This window comes from Nannobrachium achirus, assembly GCF_963921795.1.
Source record: "Nannobrachium achirus genome assembly, chromosome: 24".
Taxonomy (NCBI): Eukaryota; Metazoa; Chordata; class Actinopteri; order Myctophiformes; family Myctophidae; genus Nannobrachium; species Nannobrachium achirus.
This window is the reverse complement of record NC_137831.1, coordinates 20,341,969-20,365,577: the sequence shown is the minus strand read 5'-3', so window position 1 is coordinate 20,365,577 and position 23,609 is coordinate 20,341,969. Positions and strand designations below refer to the sequence as shown.

The 23,609-nt window shown below is 42.4% G+C and overlaps 1 protein-coding gene across 1 annotated transcript in view; it reads right to left on the bottom strand.

The window, feature by feature from the left end:
* The window catches only part of unc80 (unc-80 homolog (C. elegans)), a gene marked incomplete at its 3' end in the record, with an annotated part of 166,179 nt that overhangs the window by 54,419 nt on the left and 88,151 nt on the right, over nucleotides 1-23,609 (bottom strand). Inside the window, exons 29-37 of the mRNA XM_080720767.1 lie at nucleotides 22,829-22,926; nucleotides 21,994-22,200; nucleotides 21,627-21,734; nucleotides 20,647-20,785; nucleotides 18,755-18,936; nucleotides 11,725-11,856; nucleotides 4,578-4,764; nucleotides 2,053-2,184; nucleotides 1,109-1,252 (exon numbers count right to left, since the gene is read on the bottom strand). Coding sequence (XP_080576893.1) covers nucleotides 1,109-1,252; nucleotides 2,053-2,184; nucleotides 4,578-4,764; nucleotides 11,725-11,856; nucleotides 18,755-18,936; nucleotides 20,647-20,785; nucleotides 21,627-21,734; nucleotides 21,994-22,200; nucleotides 22,829-22,926 — 1,329 coding nt within the window. The remainder of the gene's footprint in view (nucleotides 1-1,108; nucleotides 1,253-2,052; nucleotides 2,185-4,577; nucleotides 4,765-11,724; nucleotides 11,857-18,754; nucleotides 18,937-20,646; nucleotides 20,786-21,626; nucleotides 21,735-21,993; nucleotides 22,201-22,828; nucleotides 22,927-23,609) is intronic.

The window sequence follows — 23,609 nt, the reverse complement described above, 5'->3', positions numbered from 1 at the left end:
AGTGAAAAAGCCAGCATATATAGGTATCGGTTAATATCGGTATCGGAAATTAAGAGGTGGACAATATTGGTTATCAGTACAAAGGTCAATATCGGTTTGTATAGAAACGGTCTGTCACAAGCTGGTCTTGGATCAGATCCCCCCCATCGCTCTCTCTCTCCCTCTCTCGCTGCTTTCTCTCTCACCCCATTAACACTTGGGGAGCCAAACGCGTTCAGGGACGAGTTATGGCCACTAGATGTCACCCTGCCACAGGAAGTTATATCGTCGAGGGACGAGTCAACAAATAGTTAACTTTTCGAGACCGCAGCTTCCCTTTGCATGCCCTGAATCCATTACGTCACCCAGCCAGGGCAGGAAGCCCCCTGTCTCTCCCCACACGGAAGGATTTTACATGGCTTTAGATTCTACTTTGAAACATAAGAACGGCTTTATCTGAGAATGAGGTAAAAACAGCCCCATGGAGGCAGAGAGCTGATTGTTTTCACGAATTTACCGCGATTTTTTTACCGCGAGTTTCGCGAGCGTTTGTAAACAAATGGAGTACCTCCTCAATCTTCTCTGGACACGCACGTGCACACGCACGAAGCTTGCGGGGCTCATCAAAACATAACGTAAGTCAATGGTGGCACCAGCAACAGCTATAAATGTTATAAACCTTGGCCGCCCATGTGTTAAGGCAGTGGTTCTCAACCTGTGGGTCGGTACCCCCAGTGGGGTCCCGACCCCACATGATTTTGGGGGGGGTTCCCAGATGAGAGTGAAGTGGCTGTTTGAAGACCTTTTTAATCCCTCAAAAAAAAGAGGGGGAAAAAATTAATAAAAAACATTACTGCATTAAAAGTAAACAACAAACTATTCTATAAAGACTGGTGAAACAGTGGCCAAATTGTCTAATTATATAAGAAGGAGGGATCTCTACAAGCTCTGAGGCATTGTGAGCTTGTAGTTCTGCTATTTCCGCAATATTTATCTGTGGATCATAGTCAAACTAAATTGAATGCCTCAACCCCTACATTCCAGGGTGGGGAGGTCACGGCCTGAGAAGGTTGAGGCTTGAGAACCACTGCATTAAGGTAAAAATGCAGTGTTTCCGATGGCAACCCACCGGCGACACCATCTTCTCGAACCTCCCCGTCCTCCATGAGGTGCACTATGGGCAGAACAGCGGCGCAGATGCACGCCGGGAAAACAGCCTGGGGTGGCTGCAGCATGTGGTGCGTAGGTGTGTGTTCCGTCGTGTTCTCTTCATCTGATGGGAGGGAGGAATTGGATGAAACACTTAGAAAACACAGTGTACTTAGCTCTGGTCCATGGCGATAGAAGGAGTTCTCCTTAACGCTATGTCACTGATGAGCCCTTGCGCTCGTCTTTTAGTCAGAATTAAAAATACACTTTCGCTACTCACCAAAACAAAGACGGGTTTAGGGAGTTGAAAGCCTACTTTCCCTAGTGGGCCCCCGATCTCGCGTCTAAAATACCCTTTTTGGCCAGAAAAGAAAATATTTCACTGGAAGGCAAAATCTGGTCAATGGAATTTTTCTATTGACAAGATCTGTACACAGTGGAGTAACTAAAACAAAAGTTTTTTCTTCCAGTGAAATATTTTATTTTCTGGCCAAAAGGTGCATTTTAGATGTGAGGTAGGGAGCTCTGAATGTTCCCACTCAAGTAGGCTTTCAACATCTTAAAACCGTCTTTGTTTTGGTGAGTAGCAAAAGTGCATTTTTTTATTTTGACTAAAGACGAGAGGCTGAGCAGCCTACCGCTAAGGATAAGTCCTTCTGAGCTACAACGAGCACAGCGTCTACAATTGGTCTAACACAGGTAGATTTGCAAGTTTTTAGACGTCTAAACTTAGACTAGATGTTGATTAGATTAGACGTCTAATAGAAGTTTAAACATCTATTAGACGTCTAATCAACGTCTAGTCTAAGTTTAGACGTCTAAAAAAACTTGCAAATCTAGACCTGTGTTAGACCAATTTTAGACGCTGTGCTCGTACTTTGATCATAATGAATCATTTAGATTAAAATGGACGGGTGGCTGTACCTTCGCCGCTGACAGCAGAAGGCACGGACCAAATGGAGCCCCGGCAGAAGGAGTAGTTTCTGTGGGAGTTGCTGGAGGTGCAGGACGGACTGACGGACAGACGCCGCGACGCCAGGTTCACCACTTCTTCTGCTGGCGGGAGGAGAAGCGCAAAACGGACCAAACGTCAGACACCTAAACACTGGGTCGGGACCCATCTTTGGGTGGTGGACCAGTTACTATGGGTCACAAGTAAATGTCAAAACAGATACATAAATAATAATAATTGTATTTAATAATATAAAAATAGCTCAGAGATAGATACCCAGCCCAACTTGTTTTTGTATTAGTCAAAACATCAATCTAATGCTGTAGTCCATTTGTCAACTGTCTACCATTTGTCTTTAACTATAATGTTCTTTTTATTTTGTATCAATAGGCTACTTTATTGAGTTTTCTGTCTTTCTGGTTTTCATCTCTGTAGTTACATACTGTATCTTGTAATTGTGTTCCCTGTTTATTTTTTAGAATGTTTATTCTGTTTCTTGCTTTTCTTTACCATTTCCTTTGTAGTCATCACCTGTCTTGTTTCAGGTTTTGTCTTTGGTTGTCTTAAGCCTAGTTCAGATCCAGATTTGATCCCCTTTCGTTGCCTTGATGTGGACTGCAGCGGTTATGTTGTTTTTGTCCTCGATATTCCACAGTTCTTGGGTGTTTGCCTGTTCTGTTCCTGTCTGGATGTTGCATGTCTTTACGGACTACCTGCCTGGATTTGTGCTCCTGCCTGTATCACCTCCTTCTGCGTCAACAAATCTGTTGGAACTGCACGTGCTCTGACTTTGTGGCCTGTGTCTGGGTCCTCCCCTCATGCTTCCGCTGCCCTCCATTCACCAGGCGTGACGGAACAATCTGGTCAACAGTGGGCTCAGCGGGAAACAGTTTTTGTTCCGTTTTTCATATTTTGCACCAGTTTGGAGCAAGCGGTGGAGGAGGCTGTCTGCCATGATGGCATAGAGTGTGTTGCCTGCAGGGGCGTCACAAGGGGTAGGAAAGTGGGACTGAGTTACCAGGGCCCAAGGTGGAGGGGCCCTAGTAACTTTAGCTATTGAAAAATAGCAGATATACAAGCTCACAGCGCGGCACCGAGTGCCGCGCTGCGAGCTTGTAGATCTGCTATTTTTGAAAAGTCGTGAAAATGTGCGCAAATCTTTGAATATATGTATTTTTTAAGTGAACATTTGTAACTCAAATTTTGCAAAATTTGAAAAAGTTTGAGCATCACTGACATGGAAACATAGGTTTCTTGGCACACATTTTCACGATTTTTCAAAAATAGCAGATCTACAAGCTCGCAGCGCGGCACTCGGTGCCGCGCTGTGAGCTTGTATATCTGCTATTTTTCAATAGTTAACATTCATGGGGGGCCCGCAGTGAATCCTTGTACCCAGGGCCCAGAATTTGGTGTGACGCCCCTGGTTGCCTGCATGGCCCAGACGGGACGAGCAAGCCAGGCTCTGTTTCTGCCGCCCTCCATGCCATTCACTGGGTGTGGATGTGACATCAATAATTTTCTCACCTTTCCTTCCTTCCATTCTCTCCTCTTTTCTAGCTTAATTTCCCGCTAGGTTTTGTTTTACACCAATCATAAATGCACACAGTATCAACCCATTAAGACCGGGAACGCATTATTACGCATTATTACTTAAACCATTATTTTATGCAAAAAAAAACAACAAAAAACAGCAAATCTACAAGCTCACATCGCCGCGCTGCAACTTTGTAGATTAGCTGAAAATTTTAAGTCTTCTTTGAATATATTGACCCAATGTCTTCTAAATGCTTCTAAATCAGTGGTTCTCAAAATCGTACATGTCAAGGACCCCCAATATTACACGTATTTGGCAACGGATCCCCATCTCAAAATATGTTGCTCCAGGGACCCTCCCAGAAGCAGAGATTTGAGTTACAAAAGTTTGCTTTGAAAAATATACGTGCAAAGATTTGCCAAATATTTCACGATTTTGTCAAAAATAGCAGATCTACAAGCTCGCAGCACGGCACTCGGTGCCGCACTGTGAGCTTGTATATCTGCTATTTTTTTAATAGTTAAAGCATAAGATAGTTGTGTCAAAGACTAAGTGGTTAAAACGTTTCCAGGTCTTAAAGGGGTTGACGGCAGCAGTGTTAGTGGGAAGAAGTTACTTTGAAAGAGTAACTTGTACAGTTACAACTATTGGGTCAATTGGGTATGGCAGGGGTATGCAGCTGCCATACCCTGGGTCCAGGGGGGAAGATAAAAGTTAGTTCTAAATATAAATCCATGAATGTCTCTTTGTCTATCTGTGCCGGTTAATATGTTGGTAAATTACAGTAAAATAACTACAAATGCAAAATTTTACAAAATGGTCACTTTAACAAGGTATTATAATTATATTATATAGCTAAGGTATGGCAACATGACTGGTGTCTTGCACGCGCGCGAAGACACCAGTCATGTTGCCATACCTTAGCTTTTTCTGAACTGACGCCACTGGTTGCCCCCATACCTTCCTCCTCCTGCTCCGGCGGGGGGCTGCAGGTGGGCTCGTAGCAGGCCTCCTGGGCCACGGGGATGGCCGTGATGATGCTGGCCTCCCGGCCCAGCCGGCGCTTCTCCTCCTCCTGCTGGAGGTTCTTCAGGATGTGCTCGGCGCGCTGGTGGGAGCGCGACACCGCCCGCGCCGAGAAGGATTTCTGTCGAGAAAGGAACAACGAGGGAGGGGGGCGTATAGTGGAGACGACGGCGTGAGAGGTGGAATCGCTTTGGAGAATCGCGGGGGGGGCACGGAGGCAGTGCAGCGGGCACACACACACACACATACACACAGCATGACTGTATGCTAGGGGTGTAACGATACGTTTTAACAGCGAATACGATACGCGTCGCGATGCATGGTTGGCGATGCGATACATGGGCGATGTTGGTTGATTCGTGGCGATACGATGCGATTCAATGATTTAGCATCGATACAGTAGCTATTTAGCAAAGAAATCTGTGTGGAGAGTGCAGGTTTTTTAAGGCAAACATTTATTATATTACGGATATAAATAAGTAAACACAGTGATTCTCTGGCAAATACATGGACATAGTATTTGAACACATAATGGACAAATCTGCACCTCGACATGAACACAGAGAATACACACATTTATCAATAGACCAAGAGCTATATGGAATGGAAAAGTAATTAAACCCCTCTTTTTCCTTTTTCTTCTTAAAATTGCTAAAGACAACACACAAGTACTTAGTATCAATACAATCGATTATTTGCGTTGCAAAACGATTCGATACCGATTATTTGCATTGCAAAACAAAACGATATGTCGCCGTTTACATATCGATCACTCTGAGCTAATGCGGACAGTTTCTGTGTGCATGGGCGGACCCGGAGAATCTCTCCGAGGAGTCTCCGGCCAATAGCATGTGTTCTCCTCGACTCCTCCCCCCACCCCCCTCTGCTCCTCGCTGCTGCGTCATGACGTCAACAAATTCGGTGCGACCCTCTCTGCACTCTGATTGGTTAGGGAAATTCTACACTTCCTCCAACAGTGATTTTAACGCGATCGCCCAAGGCTTATTTTTCTTCCTATCGCCAAAACAAGCCTGGGTTTCCGAGGCTACATATCGATATACTTCCGATTGTCTTTGGGATGCAGTTACTGTATCGTTACACCCCTACTGCATGCCTTTCCACTGTATCTTTACGGGCTCATACTGTACAACACTGTGAGTACAGAGTTCTCAGGGATCTGATGTGCAACGCTAGACTGGGCTCACTGTTTGTTTATGTCTGTGGAACATTTGGTAATGTTATTTGACAACTCACAAATACAGTAACTCTCATTTAGCGTTATCGCAAAGCTGCAATCTGGACGTTTGTTTAAGTCCTAACCAGGATTCGACACCAGTGTTGATTTCATCGACTAAAGCTATGACGAAAAATGTTTGTCGACTACGACGAAAACAACATTAAAGCTAACTAAAAACTAAGCTGTGAAAGACTAAATATATTGACAATTTTGTCAACAAAATAAAAACTAAAACGTTAGGGAGGGACTAGTGGAGAAGAGAGGCATTTTAAGTTTGGTTTCTCTCAGGTGAAAATAGCAGATCTACAAGCTTGTAGATCGGCTATTTTCAGGATGCAACCATGTGTAAAATCAGTCATGCCATCAAGGACTGACAAAATACATTTTAGTTGACTAAATCAACTGTAGATTTAGTCGCCTAAAATCGTATATTTAGTTGACTAAAATTCGACTAAAACTAAAGCTTTTCAGGCAACTAAATTATGACTAAAACGAAATTACATTTTATTCAAAAGACTATGACTAAAACTAAATCAGAATTTGCAGTCAAAAACAACACTGTTCGACACCCAGGTGAGAGACCAGATTTCGACCACTCAGCAAACTCAGATTGGTCGAGGGAGACATTTCTCTCATGAGCTTCAGACAGCACTACTTGTCAACCACCAGGGTCTGAATGTCTCAAAAAGGAAGAGTAAAGCCCTCCAACCACTGCAGATATGCTCGGTTAAATAATGTCTTATTCATTCAAATAAGTTACGGATTGCAGCTTTTAATTAGCATAAATGCTGCTCGCATCATGAGTCACACATAGAAACTGTAGATTTGACAGATACAGTAGATGTATGACAATCACGAATGGAATACAAAAAGTGTTTTTGAAACAAATTTAGGTGGGGGAGAATATGCCAGTAATTGAGGTGAGGTGTCAAACTAGGTGTTTTTCGGGATTCTGAATCCAATGAAAGATTTTATTTTACACGAAAAACATTCCTTTCCGAGAAACGGCCCCCACAAAACTGTGAAAAGTGATGACTCATCACCAAACCATGGTTGTATGCTTGCATTGGATTCAGAATCCCGAAAAACAACGTTGACCCCTCACATGCTACTTAAAGCATATTTATTTTTTGTATTATTTTACTGTATAGTAAAGTCTATGAGAGCCCAACTTTGATTGGCTCCCACAAGTTTCCCAAGATGGCCCTATAGCCAAAAATGTTCCATATGGCATGTTCTAACTGTGTGCCAAATTTCATGCTTCTATCGTAAAGTGCACGATTCCATCAAAATACTGCCCGAAATGCCCAGACTATTAGTCAACCAGAGATATAAACGAACTACCATTTTCCAAAGATATGATGATTATTACAGGTGCTGGAAGTAAAATGTTTTGGTTAAAACAATAATAAATGTGTAAAAAGGTCACAGCTCTGTATTCTGGTTATTATATCTACAGTATGATTGCCATCAGTGTTTGTTCAGTAACAGGCATCTCCCTGTACGAACACTCTATAGTAATGAGTACAATAAAGAGCTATTTAAAATATCACTTACATCCCCTGTAATATAATTTATAATCCATATAATAGTAAATGTATATTGTTCCCCCAAGACATAATATATTTAATTCGGGAACCAGTACGTTCCTGACTTCCTGATTGATTTAATAACCAATTCAAATGTGTCACATTTCAGTTCAATTCAAAATGTGGTTTCTTTCAGGAGAGTGTACTGCATTTGATCTAAATGTCTCACAATGGTGACAGACGTAATCACATTTTGAACACACAACAACACCAATGAGAAAACACACTTACACGGCAAAATAGTCATTGACAGCATGCAATATGCAACACAATACACACAAAATTTTCAAATGCAAAATGGAATGTGACGATCATTTTGTGTGTGCAAGCACAGAAAACAGGTTGGGTGGTGTGTTACTATTCAAGATGCAAATAATGACCTGGGCATACCAAAATCAGTCAGAGCCTTTGTTTGTGATAGTCTGTGCCCTATTAGGATTAGGAAGCGTCATGATTAAGTACAGTAAATCATCGTATACGACGACAAGCTAACACATTTCATCCATCGTGTATGGAAGCCTAATTCCGCCACTGAATAAAATGGAAAAAGGCCCAAATTATGATATTTTTTTCTCCTCTCTCTCTCTCTCTCTTCCTTTTTTTCCATCACAATTACGTCTTCATACAGCCTTTCAGAAGTCAATTAAATTAATTACCTATCTCACATTTTCAAGAAGAAAAACCTCATAATTCAGAGATGTATAGATGGAGTTGCGCAGACACAAAAATCATACATAAATCGGGGTGTTTTCAGTTTTCCTGGCAGAAGTGGGCTTCTAATAATCATGCATCCATTTGATGCTTGGCGTGTGTTTTCCCTTCACTCCCATCCCCTCGTCGGGGGGAACGTTTCAACAGGATTGGTGGGCAGGCATATACGCTTTAAGATTTATAAGCGCATATAAGCTTCGCTTATAAGATTTATAAGCGTATAGCATAAAGACAAGTCATGCATTCCTGTGAGGAGGAAATAGAAAGCCAGTTTGACGCCAACATCATTCGGAGAGCTGCTTTGGATGTGCAATACTGCAGAGCTGGAGGTGTGACTCATTACAAGCAGTGGTGTAAAGCAGTGGTTCTCAACCTGTAGGTCGGGACCCCCAGGGGGGTCCCTAAATTATTTGAGGGGGGGGGGGCCCAGATGATTAACTTAATGTGCAACATTGTTTTCTCACAAAAACAATGTTGCACAGTAAACAAACCAACATAAGGTTTAAGTGTATATAGAGGGTATCTGCACATTTCTAAATATAAAGAGGTGGTGCCATACTCTTTCTGTACACGTTTTTTGGGGGAAAAAATCTTCCTCCTAGTATAATCATAATACCTGATAATCATGTTTTGGGGGGAAAAAAATTATGGCACTTCATCTTTAAGGACTTTTTAATACCTCTAAAATGGCAAATTAAACATTGGCCAAATTGTCAAATATTAGAGGCAGAAATTGTGAAAATAGCCGATCTACATGCTCACAACGCCTCGCAACGTGAGGCTTTGTGAGCATGTAGATCTGCTATTTTCACAATAGAACTGTGCTATACAAAATGTAATGCCTCAACTCTTACTGCTTGTCAGCGTGGGGGGTGGGGGTCTCCAGTTAAAATATAATTATTTTGGGGGTCGCGGCCTCAAAAGGTTGAGAACCACTGTTGTAAAGTAACAATGCAAAAGTGCTCAAGTACTGTACTGTACTTTTTTTTTTTTACTTTATTTTATTATTTTCAATTTTCAATACTTTTACTCCACATCTCAGAGGCAAATATTGTGCTTTTACTCCACTTCAATTATTTTAAAACTTTAGTTACTAGTTACAAAATATATTACCACGTTATCCCTATATACTTCAGCAACAGAATTTGAAAACAGCAAGCTTACTAAAGCTTGTGAAATGGGACATTCTGCATAATGAGTATTTTTACTTTAGGTACTGTACATTAAGTACATTTTGATGCCTTTTGTAGTTTTACTCAAGTACATTTTGAATACCAGACTTTTACTTGTAACAGAGCATTTCTGCATTGCAGTATCATACTTTACTTAAAGCTATACTATGTAACTTTTTTAATAAAACAAATCTTAAAATTGTCCTAACTATTAAATCGCTAAAGTTTTAGAACACCCACTCTGTTAATTTCAGCCCCAAAAGCCTTTTCTTTATATGTGTTCTACTGAGCCCGTGTGGCCGGGACCGGGACTGTTTTTCCCGGCAAAATTACGTCATCTGCATCATTCTGGATACGTGTCTCCCTACCGGCCAATCACAGCGCAGATCATACACTGACATCCAATCACAGTGCATCTTGCGTCTCTTCAGGAAGTAGCTTGTTTCAACAGCTTTGTTTACGCTGGTCTAGAAGTCTAGCCTGTAACTCCCCAACGCCGGTCCGCAGAGGGACACGAGAGACCTCTACGGATGCGTGTCGAGGCGGGCGAGGCGGACGCGGTGGTCTGAAGGCCCGGTCCGCGGCGAAAAACGGCCGAAAAAAGCAGACGCGACCACGGTTTGCTATACCGCTACTGACCACTAGTTGAGCAACTTACACAGTATAGCTTTAAGTAAAACATTTCACATTCCACCACTGATTACAAGCCGTCTCCAGTCTACTTTTTTTTGGGGGGGGGGGATCGAAACAGTTGATACCTCACTGAACACTTAAAATAGAAAACTCAAGGCATCAATATAATCTCTTTTGCATTAGAATGCATCTTAGAATGCATTAGAACGCATAGAATCCGAAACGTGCTCTCAAAGACGTCTGACAGATTTTGGTAAAGAGGGTAACATCCACATGGAAGTCCCCCTCTTATACTTATGCCTGATTTATTCCTGGTTGCGCGCCCTGTCTCGCACCGAAAACAGCCCGTCTACAAGCTCACAACGAGACGCGCTGCCGGCGCATTGTGAGTTCGTAGATCGGCAACTTTCGTACGAAAAACACTGGCGGGCAGCAAAGTGTATAAATCGGCCTTTAGACCCATGAAGGTCTGCTAGCACTATGGATGGACAGAATTGATCTTTTTATTCTCATTCAGAGGTACAGTAGTAGCATGATGCGTCAAGACAAGGACCCCGTATTCAGAAACCCCAACTTACTATGTTATAGACAGACTGAATTAATGAAGGGAACTAAAAACAAAGAAAGTCGATATAAGCACATTACTGATCAACTGTACCAGCAAGTACATTGACCACTTCATCAAGGACTAAGTTATTGATGAGAATATAAAAAGAGATTTGGATTTGCATGCTTGAAATAAACACATAAATAATAATAGAGAAGAAGGGAGAAGAAGAGAAACACCAAGAAATCTTTAGTAATGAAATTGAACATGGAAACAAATCTAGGTTTTAAAGTGGCTAGTATCTGATGCAGATTTCTTGGTGAAATTGAAAACAAAGTGATAAGATTACATCGGTTTACACACAAACACACACCAAGTACCAAATGCTGTCATAGTGGGCTAATGTGCATTGTGCCACGTACCTACTGTATCAAACTATGTGATAGGGTTGGGGACACTTTTATTTTGTAATTAAACCCAAAAATGCACACAAAGAATAGCAGTTGAGGGTTCAAAATTGAGTTATATCAATTTAATTTCAGCACAGGGTATGCGAAGCACCTTGGTCTAAATCAAATAAAGCACCGTAAAAAGATCAGAACATGAACTGTGCTAAAGTTAATGTAAATCATCCACAACCCAAGTCAACATAGCGTATAGTGTTACACCGTATAGTGTGTCTATGATTTGATATTCTTGGGTACAATGTTCATACATTAACTACCGTAATTGCCGGACTATAAGCCGCGGCTTTTTTCCCATGTTTTGAACCCTGCGGCTTATACTGTACAGCGGTGCGACTTATATATAGATTTTTACAGCTAACGGCCAGTTAGTTAGTTTTACAATGGTCTTTAACAAGGATTTATACTGTATATAGATTTTTTACAGCTAACGGCCACCAGGGGGCTCTAGCAGGAAGCAGGAAGGACACCTGCGGCTTATAGTCCAGTGCGGCTTATCTATGTAAACATTTGTTTTTTGTTCTAAATTTAGCTGGTGCGGCTTGTATTCAGGTGCGGCTTATAGTCCAGCAATTACGGTAAATCTTAAAATCACGATACACACCTACATGTGCACTTAGCCTACTAGGCATCACGCTACGACTTCCGAGGCTACTGCTACGTCTGACTCCTTTCTACGTGGTGATTGGTAAAGGCCGTCAGATTTGGCCCCCGGGGCGATGACTTACAGACTGATCCTCGTTGATGGGGTCCTGGACACTGCCGGTGTTCTGGGGGACCCAGGGCGGGTCGAACATGGGGACGCAGGGCATTCCCAGGATGGGAGAGGGCAGGGTGAAGTTGATGCTGGGCGGAGGGATCTGAAACCAGAAGGCGTATAGACTTGTTATAGGCCCAGGGACATGCTGGGCCCCTGATTCAGCCCGGGAAAAAAGAGTTGGAGAGGCCCTCATTGCGTGCTATAGAGAGAGATCTCTCTCTGACATCATGCTCTGACGTCACTGTGATGTCAGGGGAACCACTCTTAACACTTATGTTGCTATGATTTTTTCTCTTCAATGTCCCACGTTGCCATGGTTACCATAGACTTCCATGTAATTGCGCAATTGTGTAAAAAGTGCACGCCCATGCCTAGATGATGCACCACGTGTGTTCACACTGTTCACAGCTTTCAAACAAAAAAATCCGCTTGGAAATCCGTTCAGGCATTCATGATTTATCAGCCATTATGTTTTCTTCAGATGTAAACAAACATGGCTGCCATGTTTGAAAGAATGGGTTGGTATGGGGGTTAAACATGCAATTTCGCGATCGCGATCATGCCTAATACATTTCTGGAGGTCCAATTTTTTTTTTTGAAAAAAAACATTTTGAAAATGTTTTTTTTTCAAAAACGGCCCAAACTCGGAGAGTTTCCGGTGGCGCTGAACAAGATGGCAGCTTAGTAACAGAGCTCCTGCACCAGCCTATAATTTCCCCTAATTCAGTGAGTTTAATACATCTAAAGTGATACAAACAAAGGAATATGAGTGGGGGAAAGACGCAAGGAGAGAAAAAAGGAGGATACGAGCTAAGAAAAACCACCGTTGGGTCGATGATCGGGGGCGACGCAAACGCCGAGAAAACAACAACACAAAATGGAGACCGCGGGGGTGGAAGCGACGGCGGCGGCGACGACAGAGGCGGCGGTAGCCGCGGAGATGACGGCCAGGGCGGCGTGAACCACGGGAGCGGCGACCGAGACTGCGGGAACCGGGGAGACGGCGACAACAGCGGCGGGAGTCGCGGAGGCGGCGACCGCGGCGATGCGAGCCGTGGAGACGGCAACCGCGGTGGAGGAAACCGTGACGGCGGTGATCGACACCCTGTGATGGCACCGAAGCCACTACTGATGGATATGGCTTCTCTTAAAACTGTGGTGAGCGAGGCTATGGCGGCGGGGTTGGCCACAATCCAATCAGAACTTAAAAAAGACCTTTCTGAATTCCGAAAATGCCTTGGAGAAGATATTAAAAAACAAATGGAGGAATTTAGAACGGAAATAAACAGAAAGGTACAGGATTCTACAGACAAGCTGGATGGAGCAGTGAAAAGAATGGGGGAAATGGAGGAAAGCTTTGCCACCATGGAAGAATGGGACATTGGAGTTAAAGACACCCTCATTCAGATGCTCTCTAACCAGCAAGAATTGGAGGACAAACTGACTGCAATGGAAGGATATTCACGTAGAAATAACATAAGAATTTATTCAATTCCAGAGGGCGCAGAAGCGAATTCCACAGTCACATTCATAGAAAATCTGATAAAGACTGAACTGGGGGATATAAACCTGGTACAGGACCAGAACTTTGGAATAGAACGGGCTCATAGAGTTGGGCCAAAGCCGCCTGCGACCGCTCCACCGCGCTCCATATTGGTCAAGTTCCTTCAGTTTCCAGTGAAAGAGGAAATACTTATTACAGCCTGGAAGAAGAAACCCTGTGTTCAAGGTAAACGGGTCTATTTCGATAACGACTACCCGGAAGCTGTACAAAAAAAGAGAATGGAATATGCTCCAGTCAAAAAAGCTCTCCTGAATAAGAAAATACGCTTCAGAACCCCGATGACTAAAATACGAGTTGAATTGGAGAAGGGCGTGTACACAACATACGACAGTGCAGCACAAGCAACTGAAGACCTCAGAAGCAAGGGATTCACCGTGGAGAACTTCACCCCAAGGAACAAGAAGAAGAAGAAGGGTATGACAGCGGAAAAGCTTGCTGAGCTTCTGCCATGGAAAATGGTGAGGGCCCAGCACACTGGAGCCAAGGATCTGTTCCAGCAGCAGATTCGGGAGAGGCTGAGTGAATATCGCAGGAAGGAGCCTGGAGAAGAGGGAGCAACGCAAGACTAAGAGGAGGGGTGAGCGCCTTAACCCCCGGTCAAATGGAACTCGAGGTGTGTTATAGATAACTATGCAAATAACAGTATCCTTTAAATACGTTTAAAAGTTTTAGATAATGGCTGGTGCTTTGGTAATGTTTGAGCCACACATCTGTTTTTGTTTCTTTCTGCTTACGAGGGGCCCCATTTAGTGGCTAGCACCCCTCATTACGGAAGGCCTTCTTTGATGCCTTCACCTGTATTAGGAACTTTTGTGTTATTGTTGTTTTTTATTGTCTTATTTTCTTTTTCTTACTACTTGTTGAGGTCTGGGATGTTGCGGGTACAGTGTCAACCTTTTGTTATGTGGGATGTTGTCATGGTCTGGAATGATACAGGTCTGGGATTTACACTATCTGCTCACTGGTGGGTGCTGAATTATGGCATACAGGGCTTAAAAAAGAAAGAAAAACATGCAATACCAACACTATAATTTATTATCCCTAAATGTAAATGGGTTAAATAGCCCAATCAAGAGGAGTAAAATGATTGCAAAAATAAAAAAGGAGAAGATTAATATTGCATTCTGGCAGGAAACCCACCTGTCCGATATAGAGCACGAAAAGCTTAAAAAAATGGGCTTTAAAAATACCTTCTTCTCCTCATATAAAAAAGGTAAAAAGAGAGGTGTTGCCATTTTGATTTCTAACGCAATTCGATTTGAATTCATATCCAAAATAATTGATAAGGAGGGTAGATATGTCTTATTAAAGGGGAAAATTGATCATAAAGAGGTGACACTATTTAATGTCTATGCCCCACCAGGGAGTGATATGTCTTTCTTTAGGAAAATATTTAATTTGGTTGCTTCAGAGACATATGGTACCTTGATTTTGGCAGGGGATTTAAATATCTTACGTCATTCTCAGGACTCCAGTAACAAGCAGAGACGTAGAACTCCTATAGAGAAACGTATTAATAAATCTTTAATGGACCTGGGACTGATGGATGTGTGGCGCGCTATGCATGGATCGGCCCCAGGATACACCTTCTTTAGCGCAAGACATTCAGTACATTCAAGGTTAGATTATATCTTTACATATAGTGGGGATCTACACAGATTGAAGGAATGTAAAGTGGGTCAAAGAGATCTATCTGATCATTCGGGGGTCTACCTGACCTTTCATTTAGATAGTAGAATAAGGAAAACATTATGGAGAATGAATACTAGCCTTTTGAATAGCACTGCTTTTAAGGAAGAAATGGAATCGGAGTTGACCGCCTATATACAAGTTAATGATAATGGAGATGTCAACCCTGGTATATTATGGGATGCGGCCAAAGCAGTTATCAGAGGAAAGATTATAGCCCGAACAGCCATGATAAAAAAGATTAAAGCACAACAACTATTAAAACTACAAGAACAGCTAAGGGAATTGGAACAAACACACATAAAAAACAAAGAACCTGCTATAATACAGCAAATCAGAAATACTAAACAAGAAATTGATAAAATAATGAGCGAATAAGTGGAGAAAAACCTAAGATTTATGAAACAAAAATATTATGAAGCTGGACCCAAAGCAGCAAGGTTATTAGCCTGGAGGCTCAGAAAACAACAGGCCGAAAACACTATATATAAAATCAGGGATCCAACCACGAAAGAGATTGTTAGTAATATGGATGCCATACAGAAGGCATTTGAAACACATTTTAAATCACTGTACTCCCAACCTGATCTAGCAGACAAGCAAACAATTGTAACATTTCTGGAATCATTAGATCTCCCCTCGATTGGCACAATAATGAACAAAAAACTAATTGCCCCAATAACACAAGAGGAAATAGATGAAGCCATCTCTAGTTTGAATTCTAATAAGTCTCCAGGGACCGATGGCTTCCGCAGCGAATGGTACAAAGCTATGAGAGAGCAACTACTCCCCCTGTTGGGGAAATGCTTCAACTACGTATTGAAAAATGATTTCATTCCTCCTTCATGGAATGAGGCCTTTATATCTGTTATTCATAAAGAGGGAAGAGATAGGATGGAGTGTGGGAATTATAGGCCCATAAGTGTTCTAAACACAGACTATAAGCTATATACATCCATCTTAACAAAAAGGTTGGGAGAGACAATGGATTTTCTCATAGACGAGGACCAGAGTGGATTTTTGAAAAATCGTCAGACTCAAGATAATATAAGGAGGACCTTGCACGTCATAGAGCAGATTAATAAGGACAAGACTAGTGCTATTGCCATCAGCCTGGACGCCCGTTGTGCCTTTGATTGTCTATCTTGGGAATTTCTATATTTAGTGATGCATAGATTTGGTTTCTGTGAGAGTTTTATAAAACGTATCCAATCAATCTACTCTGCTCCCACGGCAAGAATTAAGATAAACGGTAGTCTTTCGGACGCTATAGCGCTTGAACGTGGGTCCAGACAGGGCTGCCCAGCTTCACCCTATCTCTTCAATTTATTCATCGAACCTTTGGCCCAAGCAATTAGACAGGAGACACAATTAAAGGGGATACATATAGGAGGAGAGGAGTATAAGGTCGGCATGTTTGCGGACGATGTGATTGTCACAATTATGGACCCAGGATCAGGACTACCCATATTGATGGAAATGTTGGAAACATATGGGTCCTACTCTGGATATGTTCTCAATGTAAACAAAACTCAGGTCTTGACATTCAACTACAACCCTACACAAGAATTCATTACAAAATATAAATTTAATTGGTATTTACCCCATATTAAATACCTAGGTGTTAACCTACCCAAAGATCTATCTCAACTGTATGATGTTAACTACAAGGGTGCAACTAGAAAAATGTATGATGACTTAGACAGATGGAGCATGCTTCCTCTGGATTTAGGGGATAGAATAAGATCAGTTAAAATGGTAATCCTACCCAGACTGTTATACCTCTTTTTGTCATTACCAGTAGAAATACCCATGAAACAATTCAGAGAATGGAACAAACACATTTCGCGTTTTATTTGGGACAAAAAAAGACCTCGGGTTAGATTTTCTACCTTACAACTGCCCCGGGAGAAGGGGGGCATGTCTCTTCCATCTTTAAGGGACTATTATTTATCAGCACAGTTGAGACCCCTTGTATACTGGTGTAACCCATCATATGTTGCCAAATGGAAACGTATAGAACTATCTTTAATGGATAAGCCAATACAGTCATTATTGGGTTGCATTGACGGAGGGAAGGGAATGCCTTTAACATCAAGTCAATGGGTAAATCTATCACTTAAAATTTGGTTTGAGGTGATAAGATGTTTCCAACTTCAGAGGGAAGCTAAGCTTCTAAGCTGGCCGGCATATGATCCTGACTATATGCCATCACTGCTAGACAGTAGATATAGACAATGGGTCCGCCTTGGTATCACTTCCATATGCACAATAATGAAAAAAGGGGATATTGACAGCTTTGAAAAACTAAGTCAGAAATATGGACTGGTCAAACAAGATTTTTATAGATACTTGCAGTTGAGGGATTTTTTCGGCAAAGAAATAAAAAGGTCTAAAGAAGAGATTACACCAACTATAATTAAGGTATTCATTGAAGCCTATGACTCAAAGAGTATGAGGGGTCTTGTAAGCAAATTGTATAATGGTATAATGTCATTGAAAAAAGATTCTACAATGTATATAAAACAACGATGGGAAAAAGAAATGGACATTGTGATAAGTGATGATGTATGGTTGGAAACATGGACAATACAATCAACAACAACCAACTCTTTATCTTGGAGAGACTTCAGTTGGAAAAATCAAATCCGCTTCTTTATAACGCCTAAGCAGAAGTCCAAGCAAACAGGCAACCAATTGGACTGCTGGAGGGACTGTGGAGAAACAGCTGTAGATCATGCGCACATCTTTTGGTCTTGCCCTGTGATACAACCCTTCTGGACAGAAATAACAACATTGGTTTCGAAAATAATGGGCTTCAATATCAGCGATACATTTGAGTTCTTGTATCTTGGACAATTTCCAGATGAACTGAGTCAGGACGATTCATACTTACTCAAGATACTACTTGTGGCAAGTAAAAAAGCCATAACTAAGAATTGGTTACAGAAAAAATGCCCTACTATAGACCTATATGTTAACATTGTGAAACAATTGCATCTTATGGAACAAATGACCTACTCTCTGAGACTCCAAAAGGAGGCAGGAGAAAGGAAATGGGAGAAATGGTTAAGACATTTGGGTGAAGCAACTGATTCTTTATGAAGGTTGATGATATCCTACATGTTACTAATCCTATAAATATAACTACATGACAACTGTGCCGGGCGTCCCATGACCTCTTATATTTTATTATTGTTTTCTTTTATTGTATTTTATTGTATTTTTATTTATGTATCTTATTTTTGATCTACTTTTATATCTGTCTTGCTTATTGTCTTATTGTTTATATTGTTGAAAAATGTAAAATTATTGAGAAATAAAGAGTTTAAAAAAAAAAAAACGGCCCAAACTCGGGAAACTCGGGGTTGGCACAGCGTTGGTACCAATACAAACTCGGGAAACTCGGGGTAGCCACCAGATGTGTTAACAGAATGGGTTTGCCGCTCTGACATCACGCTCTGGATTCAATATGATGTCACACAAATAGAATCCCATATATGGAGTTCCCTGATGTCATCAATATTAAGCACCATATCTAACAGGACTTCATGGGAATGCCCATATATGGAGGCCACATCGGACACACTAACAGAATCCATATATGGCCAAGACAGATGGCCAAGACAGCCCATATCTGTATGGCTGGTTCTACAGACAGGGATCTCCATGTAAGGGCATAAAAGGGTATGATGTCGTTTCCCCTTCGTTTAGGGTGAGTTTTATTTGGGTTTCTCCACCGCACCTTGAAGATCTGTTGCGCTCCCTCCTCCATGCGCGGCCACACCTGGTAGCGGAATCGCCACAGGGTGTAGAACTTGAGCACGGAGTTGATCCGCTGGCAGGGCTCCTGGTGCTGGAACTCTGCGTTCATCATCTCGGTCACCGTGTCGGGAACCTTCACAGCACACAGCAGGAACATGGCCGCTGGGGTGGGGTGGGGTGGGGGTCAGAGAGAGAGAGAGATGGAACATTTTAGTCGACTAAATATCATAAGATTTTAGGCGACTAAATCTACAGTTGATTTAGTCGACTAAAATGTATTTTGGCAGGCCTTGATGGCATCGTAATGATTGATTTTACACTTGGTTGTGTGCTGAAAATAGCAGATCTACAAGCTCACTTGTGAGCTTGTAGATCGGCTATTTTCAGCACACCTAAGAGCAACCAAACATAAAATGACTAACTGTCTTCTCCACTAGTCCCTCCCTAACGTTTTAGTCTCATTTTTATTTTGTTGACGAAATTGTCAATATATTTAGTCTTAGTTTTAGTCACCACTAGGGATGTCACTAACGGTTAATTCAGTAACCGGTTAGCCGTCAGCATTAACCGGTTAATTAACAGTTTTTAATTATTATTATTTTCATACATTTTTCAACACAAAATTGTACAGAGAGAGAGAGAGAGATGGAAAGAAAAAGAAAGAAGAGAAAGAGAGATTGAAGAGGGATTGTTGTGAACAGCAAATATTCTCAGAAAAGAGAGATTCTTTGCTTTTCAACCACTTAAACCTTGTACTTTGTTGTCCGTCATAGGGAAAACAGCCGAACTGCAAGCTCTGCCATCTTATTGATCTGCTATTGGCATAGAACGGTCGTCTATCGACATGCCCAGAAAAGGGAGGAAAGGTGTTCATGTGGTTAAAGGAGTAGTTCACCCCCAAAATGACTTTTTCTCTAATGATTACTCATGCCATAGCGACTTGAGTTCAATAATATTTTTTTTTTATTTGTCGCATTCCTAAGACAAAAATGTGATTATAGTAAATTTACCCCCATTGATTCCGGATGGGGACCCAAGTGCATGGCACTAGATGGGGAAACCGTCAGGGTAAGTTTACTATAATCCATTTTTTGTCTTAGGAATGTGACAAAAAACTAAAAATATTATTGATCTCAAGTCTCCATGGCGTGAGTAATCAATAGGAAAAAGTCATTTTGGGGGTGAACTACTCCTTTAACACATGGGAAGCCAAGGTTTCTAACATTTCTAGCTGTTGCTGCTGCCGCCGTTCACTCACGCTTTATTTTGAAGAGCCTCGGAAGCTTCGTGCGTGTGCACGTGAGTGTCCACTGACGATTGAGGAAGAAAATCCATTTGATTACAAACGCTGGCGAAACTAAAATCCAAACCGGGGCCGACCATCGCGGTAAAGTGTCGCCGTGAAAACAATCAGATCTCTGCTTCCCTGGCGTTCTTTGCACCTCATTCATAGATAAAGCCCTTTTTATGTTTCAGCCTAGAATGGAAATCAATGCAGCCTAGTCGCGCCATTTTCTCTCTCTGCGAGCCACGGTGTGACGTATGGACTAGGGTCATTCACAGGGAACACAACATGCGCACAGCACGCTGGACAGTTAACCCTTTGTTGTCTCGTTGAGGAACGAGACAACTCCTTTTGGCAGAGCGACCCCTAGTGGCCTTATCTCGTTACTGAACGAGTTTGGCCCCTTAATGACATCCTCTGCATTGGTTTGTGAAAAACAGAACCCCACTACAGCAGTAAAAACTAAATTACAGTGGGAAAAAAAGGTATCAATTCGGTGTATGTGGCCTATTGTACATTAAACTGGGGGTCATTGAAATTCAAATTGGTTGAGAATCACAGTCTACAGTTACACTGGGTGGTCTCACCTGCAGCAGCGGCCATGTGTTCGTCCGTGCTGAGCAGCAGCTCCCAGGCGGCGGGCTGGATGTCTCCGTACATGTCCTCCGTTAGGATGGGGGCGGCCTTGATCAGCAGCGACAGAGGAGCCGGAGACAAACTCATCACCTGAGGAAACAAAGAGGTTATGAGCTCACTGTTGTCGTCGTATTACAACAGGAGTTGTATAGATTTTCAGGCTGTGACGTGACCCCCCAATATAATCGTGTTTGAACTGGGGAGCCCGCACCCTGACAAGCACTGGGCCTTGTAGAAGCTGAGGCATTACATTAGGTTTGAATTGGTTCCACAGATAAATATTGTGAGGCATTGTGAGCTTGTAGATCAGCTATTTTCATATTTTTTAACTCTTTCTTACATTATTTGACAATTTGGCAAAAGGATTGACCATTTTGTATAGTATAGTTTGTTGATTACTTTTAATGCAATAATGGTCTTTTTTTTTAGATTTCTTTCTTTTTCTTTTCTTTTTTTTGCTTTTATGCCTTTATTTGATAGGACAGTAGACTGACAGGAAATGGTGCGAGAGATGGGGAGTGACATGCGGCAAAGGTGGTCCGGATAGGGAATCGAACCGGCGACGCCGTCAGGCATCAATGCCTATGTGGCAATGCCTATAGACCAGTAGGCCAGCAGGCGCCCGTCTTTTTTAATAAAAAATGTTAAGGTAAAGGTATTAAAATGGTCTTAAAAGTCTGGACCACAGGTTGAGAACCACTGTCTTATAGGGTGTGCCAAATGTAGTTCTAAGAGCGGCCATTTCTTGGGTAACACAGCCTTACACAGGTGTTCTGATTAGACTATAGCATTAGTTCTATGCAATCAAACAATTGAAACACCTGTGTTTTGACCCAAGAAATGGCCGCTAAGGACTACAATGACGTAGCTGGCACACACTATATGACGTGACGCTCTGCTCATCCTGGCTGCTTGGTAAAGAGCAGATCACCTGGTTGCGGAGGTACTTCAGCATGCCCGTGTCCTTCTTGCCCTCCGTGTTGGCCTCGGTTGGTCTTCGCTTCATGGAGGGCGTTCTAAGGCATGATTTATCCGAGCACTGTGGGTAAGGAGCAATAAAACAATTTGATAATCCATTTATCCAACCAGCTTCGTACATGTACAGTATAGTTGCAAGGCAAACCAGACAGTCGGAGTAAAGTGGGTTCCAGGCGATATGCGGTCACCGCCTCCTAGTAATTAATTTTCAATGAGAGGCACATTTTGAATTCTGGACTTTTACTTGTAAGGGAGTATTTCCACATTGCTGTATTGATACTTTTTGCCAGTACTTTTTTACAACACTGCGAGACACCCACCTCTTTGTTTTTCTTGGCGCGCGGGCCAATGTTGCTGGAGGACGAGGCGTTCTCGTCCCTCAGGCTGTCCACGGTCTCGCCGTACAGCAGCTTGATGGCGCGCACCAGCCGGGCGCAGGAGCGACTGTGGTGCTGGTAGCAGCGGGGGTGGCAGAAGTCCACGTGGGTGCAGATGAAACTCTGCTGGTTGCACAACAGGATCATGATCTGGACGGTAGAGAGAGAGTCGTTTGAGAAGAAGTTGGGAGTGCGTTGTGCGTTCAAGTGCTGCCACAGCAGCAGGAGGTTTCTGGCCGAACAGCAACGATATGTGCAGGGGCGTCACAAGGTGGAGGGGTCTTAATTATTTATACTTCAGTTATTGAAAAATAGCAGATATACAAGTTCACAGCGCGGCACCAAGTGCCATGCTGCGAGCTTGTAGATCTGCTATTTTTGAAAAGTAGTGGAAATTTGCGCAAATCTTTGAATATTATGCATTTTTAAGCGAAATTTGTGATTCAAATTTAGCTTCTGGGGGGTTCCTGGAACTAAATATTTTGAGATGGGGGTCTGTGGTCAAATACATATAATCTTTAGGGGTCCTTCACATGAAAAAGTTTGGGCACCACTGACATAGAAACAGGTTTTTCAAAAACCCTTAGAAGGATTTGAAATATTCAAATTTTCAAAAATAGCAGATCTACAAGCTCGCAGCGCGGCACTTGTATATCTGCTATTTTTCAATAGTTAAAGCACAAAATGTGAGTGAATCCTTGTAGCCAGGGCCCAGAATTTGGTGCGACTCCCCTGAATTATGCACAATCGAGCACACAGAGACAACGGACATACATACATGGAGCCAGGACATGTTGCGGTGGTAGTTGTCCTCGGCCCCTCCCGAGCCTTGTCCTTCAGGCTCAATGCTGGGTTCACTGGTGCTAAAGGGACTGCCTGTAACACAATACACAAAAAAACAGCCAAGTACACAATGTACGTTTATTTTGTGTACAAATTAAATTGACAGAAACAATTGAACAAGAAATTGGGTATTTCTTACATCATGAAATGACCTGGCATGTTTAGTCCTAGACTACGATTCATGGTCTACGATGACATTTTATTTTTGCTGCTGTAGTCAGGGGATATCTTAACTCATATAGTGCCAATCCCGAGAAGACTCGTGAAAAATACTCGAGTATCACATGGTGCCAATCCCGAGTATTCTGGTGAAAAGTAATATATTACTGTAACGGCGGATACATTACCGAGAACAATGGCCGGAGGTCCGGAGACGAAATCCGTCGCTGATTTCGCATCATCACGGCTCCACGAGCACAAAATAGTCCCATCCATAACATTGAGGTGGACAGGGGATCTCATCTTTAATGTCCATTATCTCAAAACTACACTTTAGAAGCTAGGATGGAGGCAGATGCTCGCTTATGTTACACATGTATAAAAGCTCCCGGTCCGCCATTACACAACTCCACGTGGACAACGATCGGTTCCGGCGCAGGACGCGATGACGTCAGACCGGAAGTGTTTGCGCTGTGGACTTCTGGCCTTCAAAATAAGATAACGGGGGTGATGCCAACCTGAGACTGGCATCGTGGACTTTATAATCCGTTAATTTC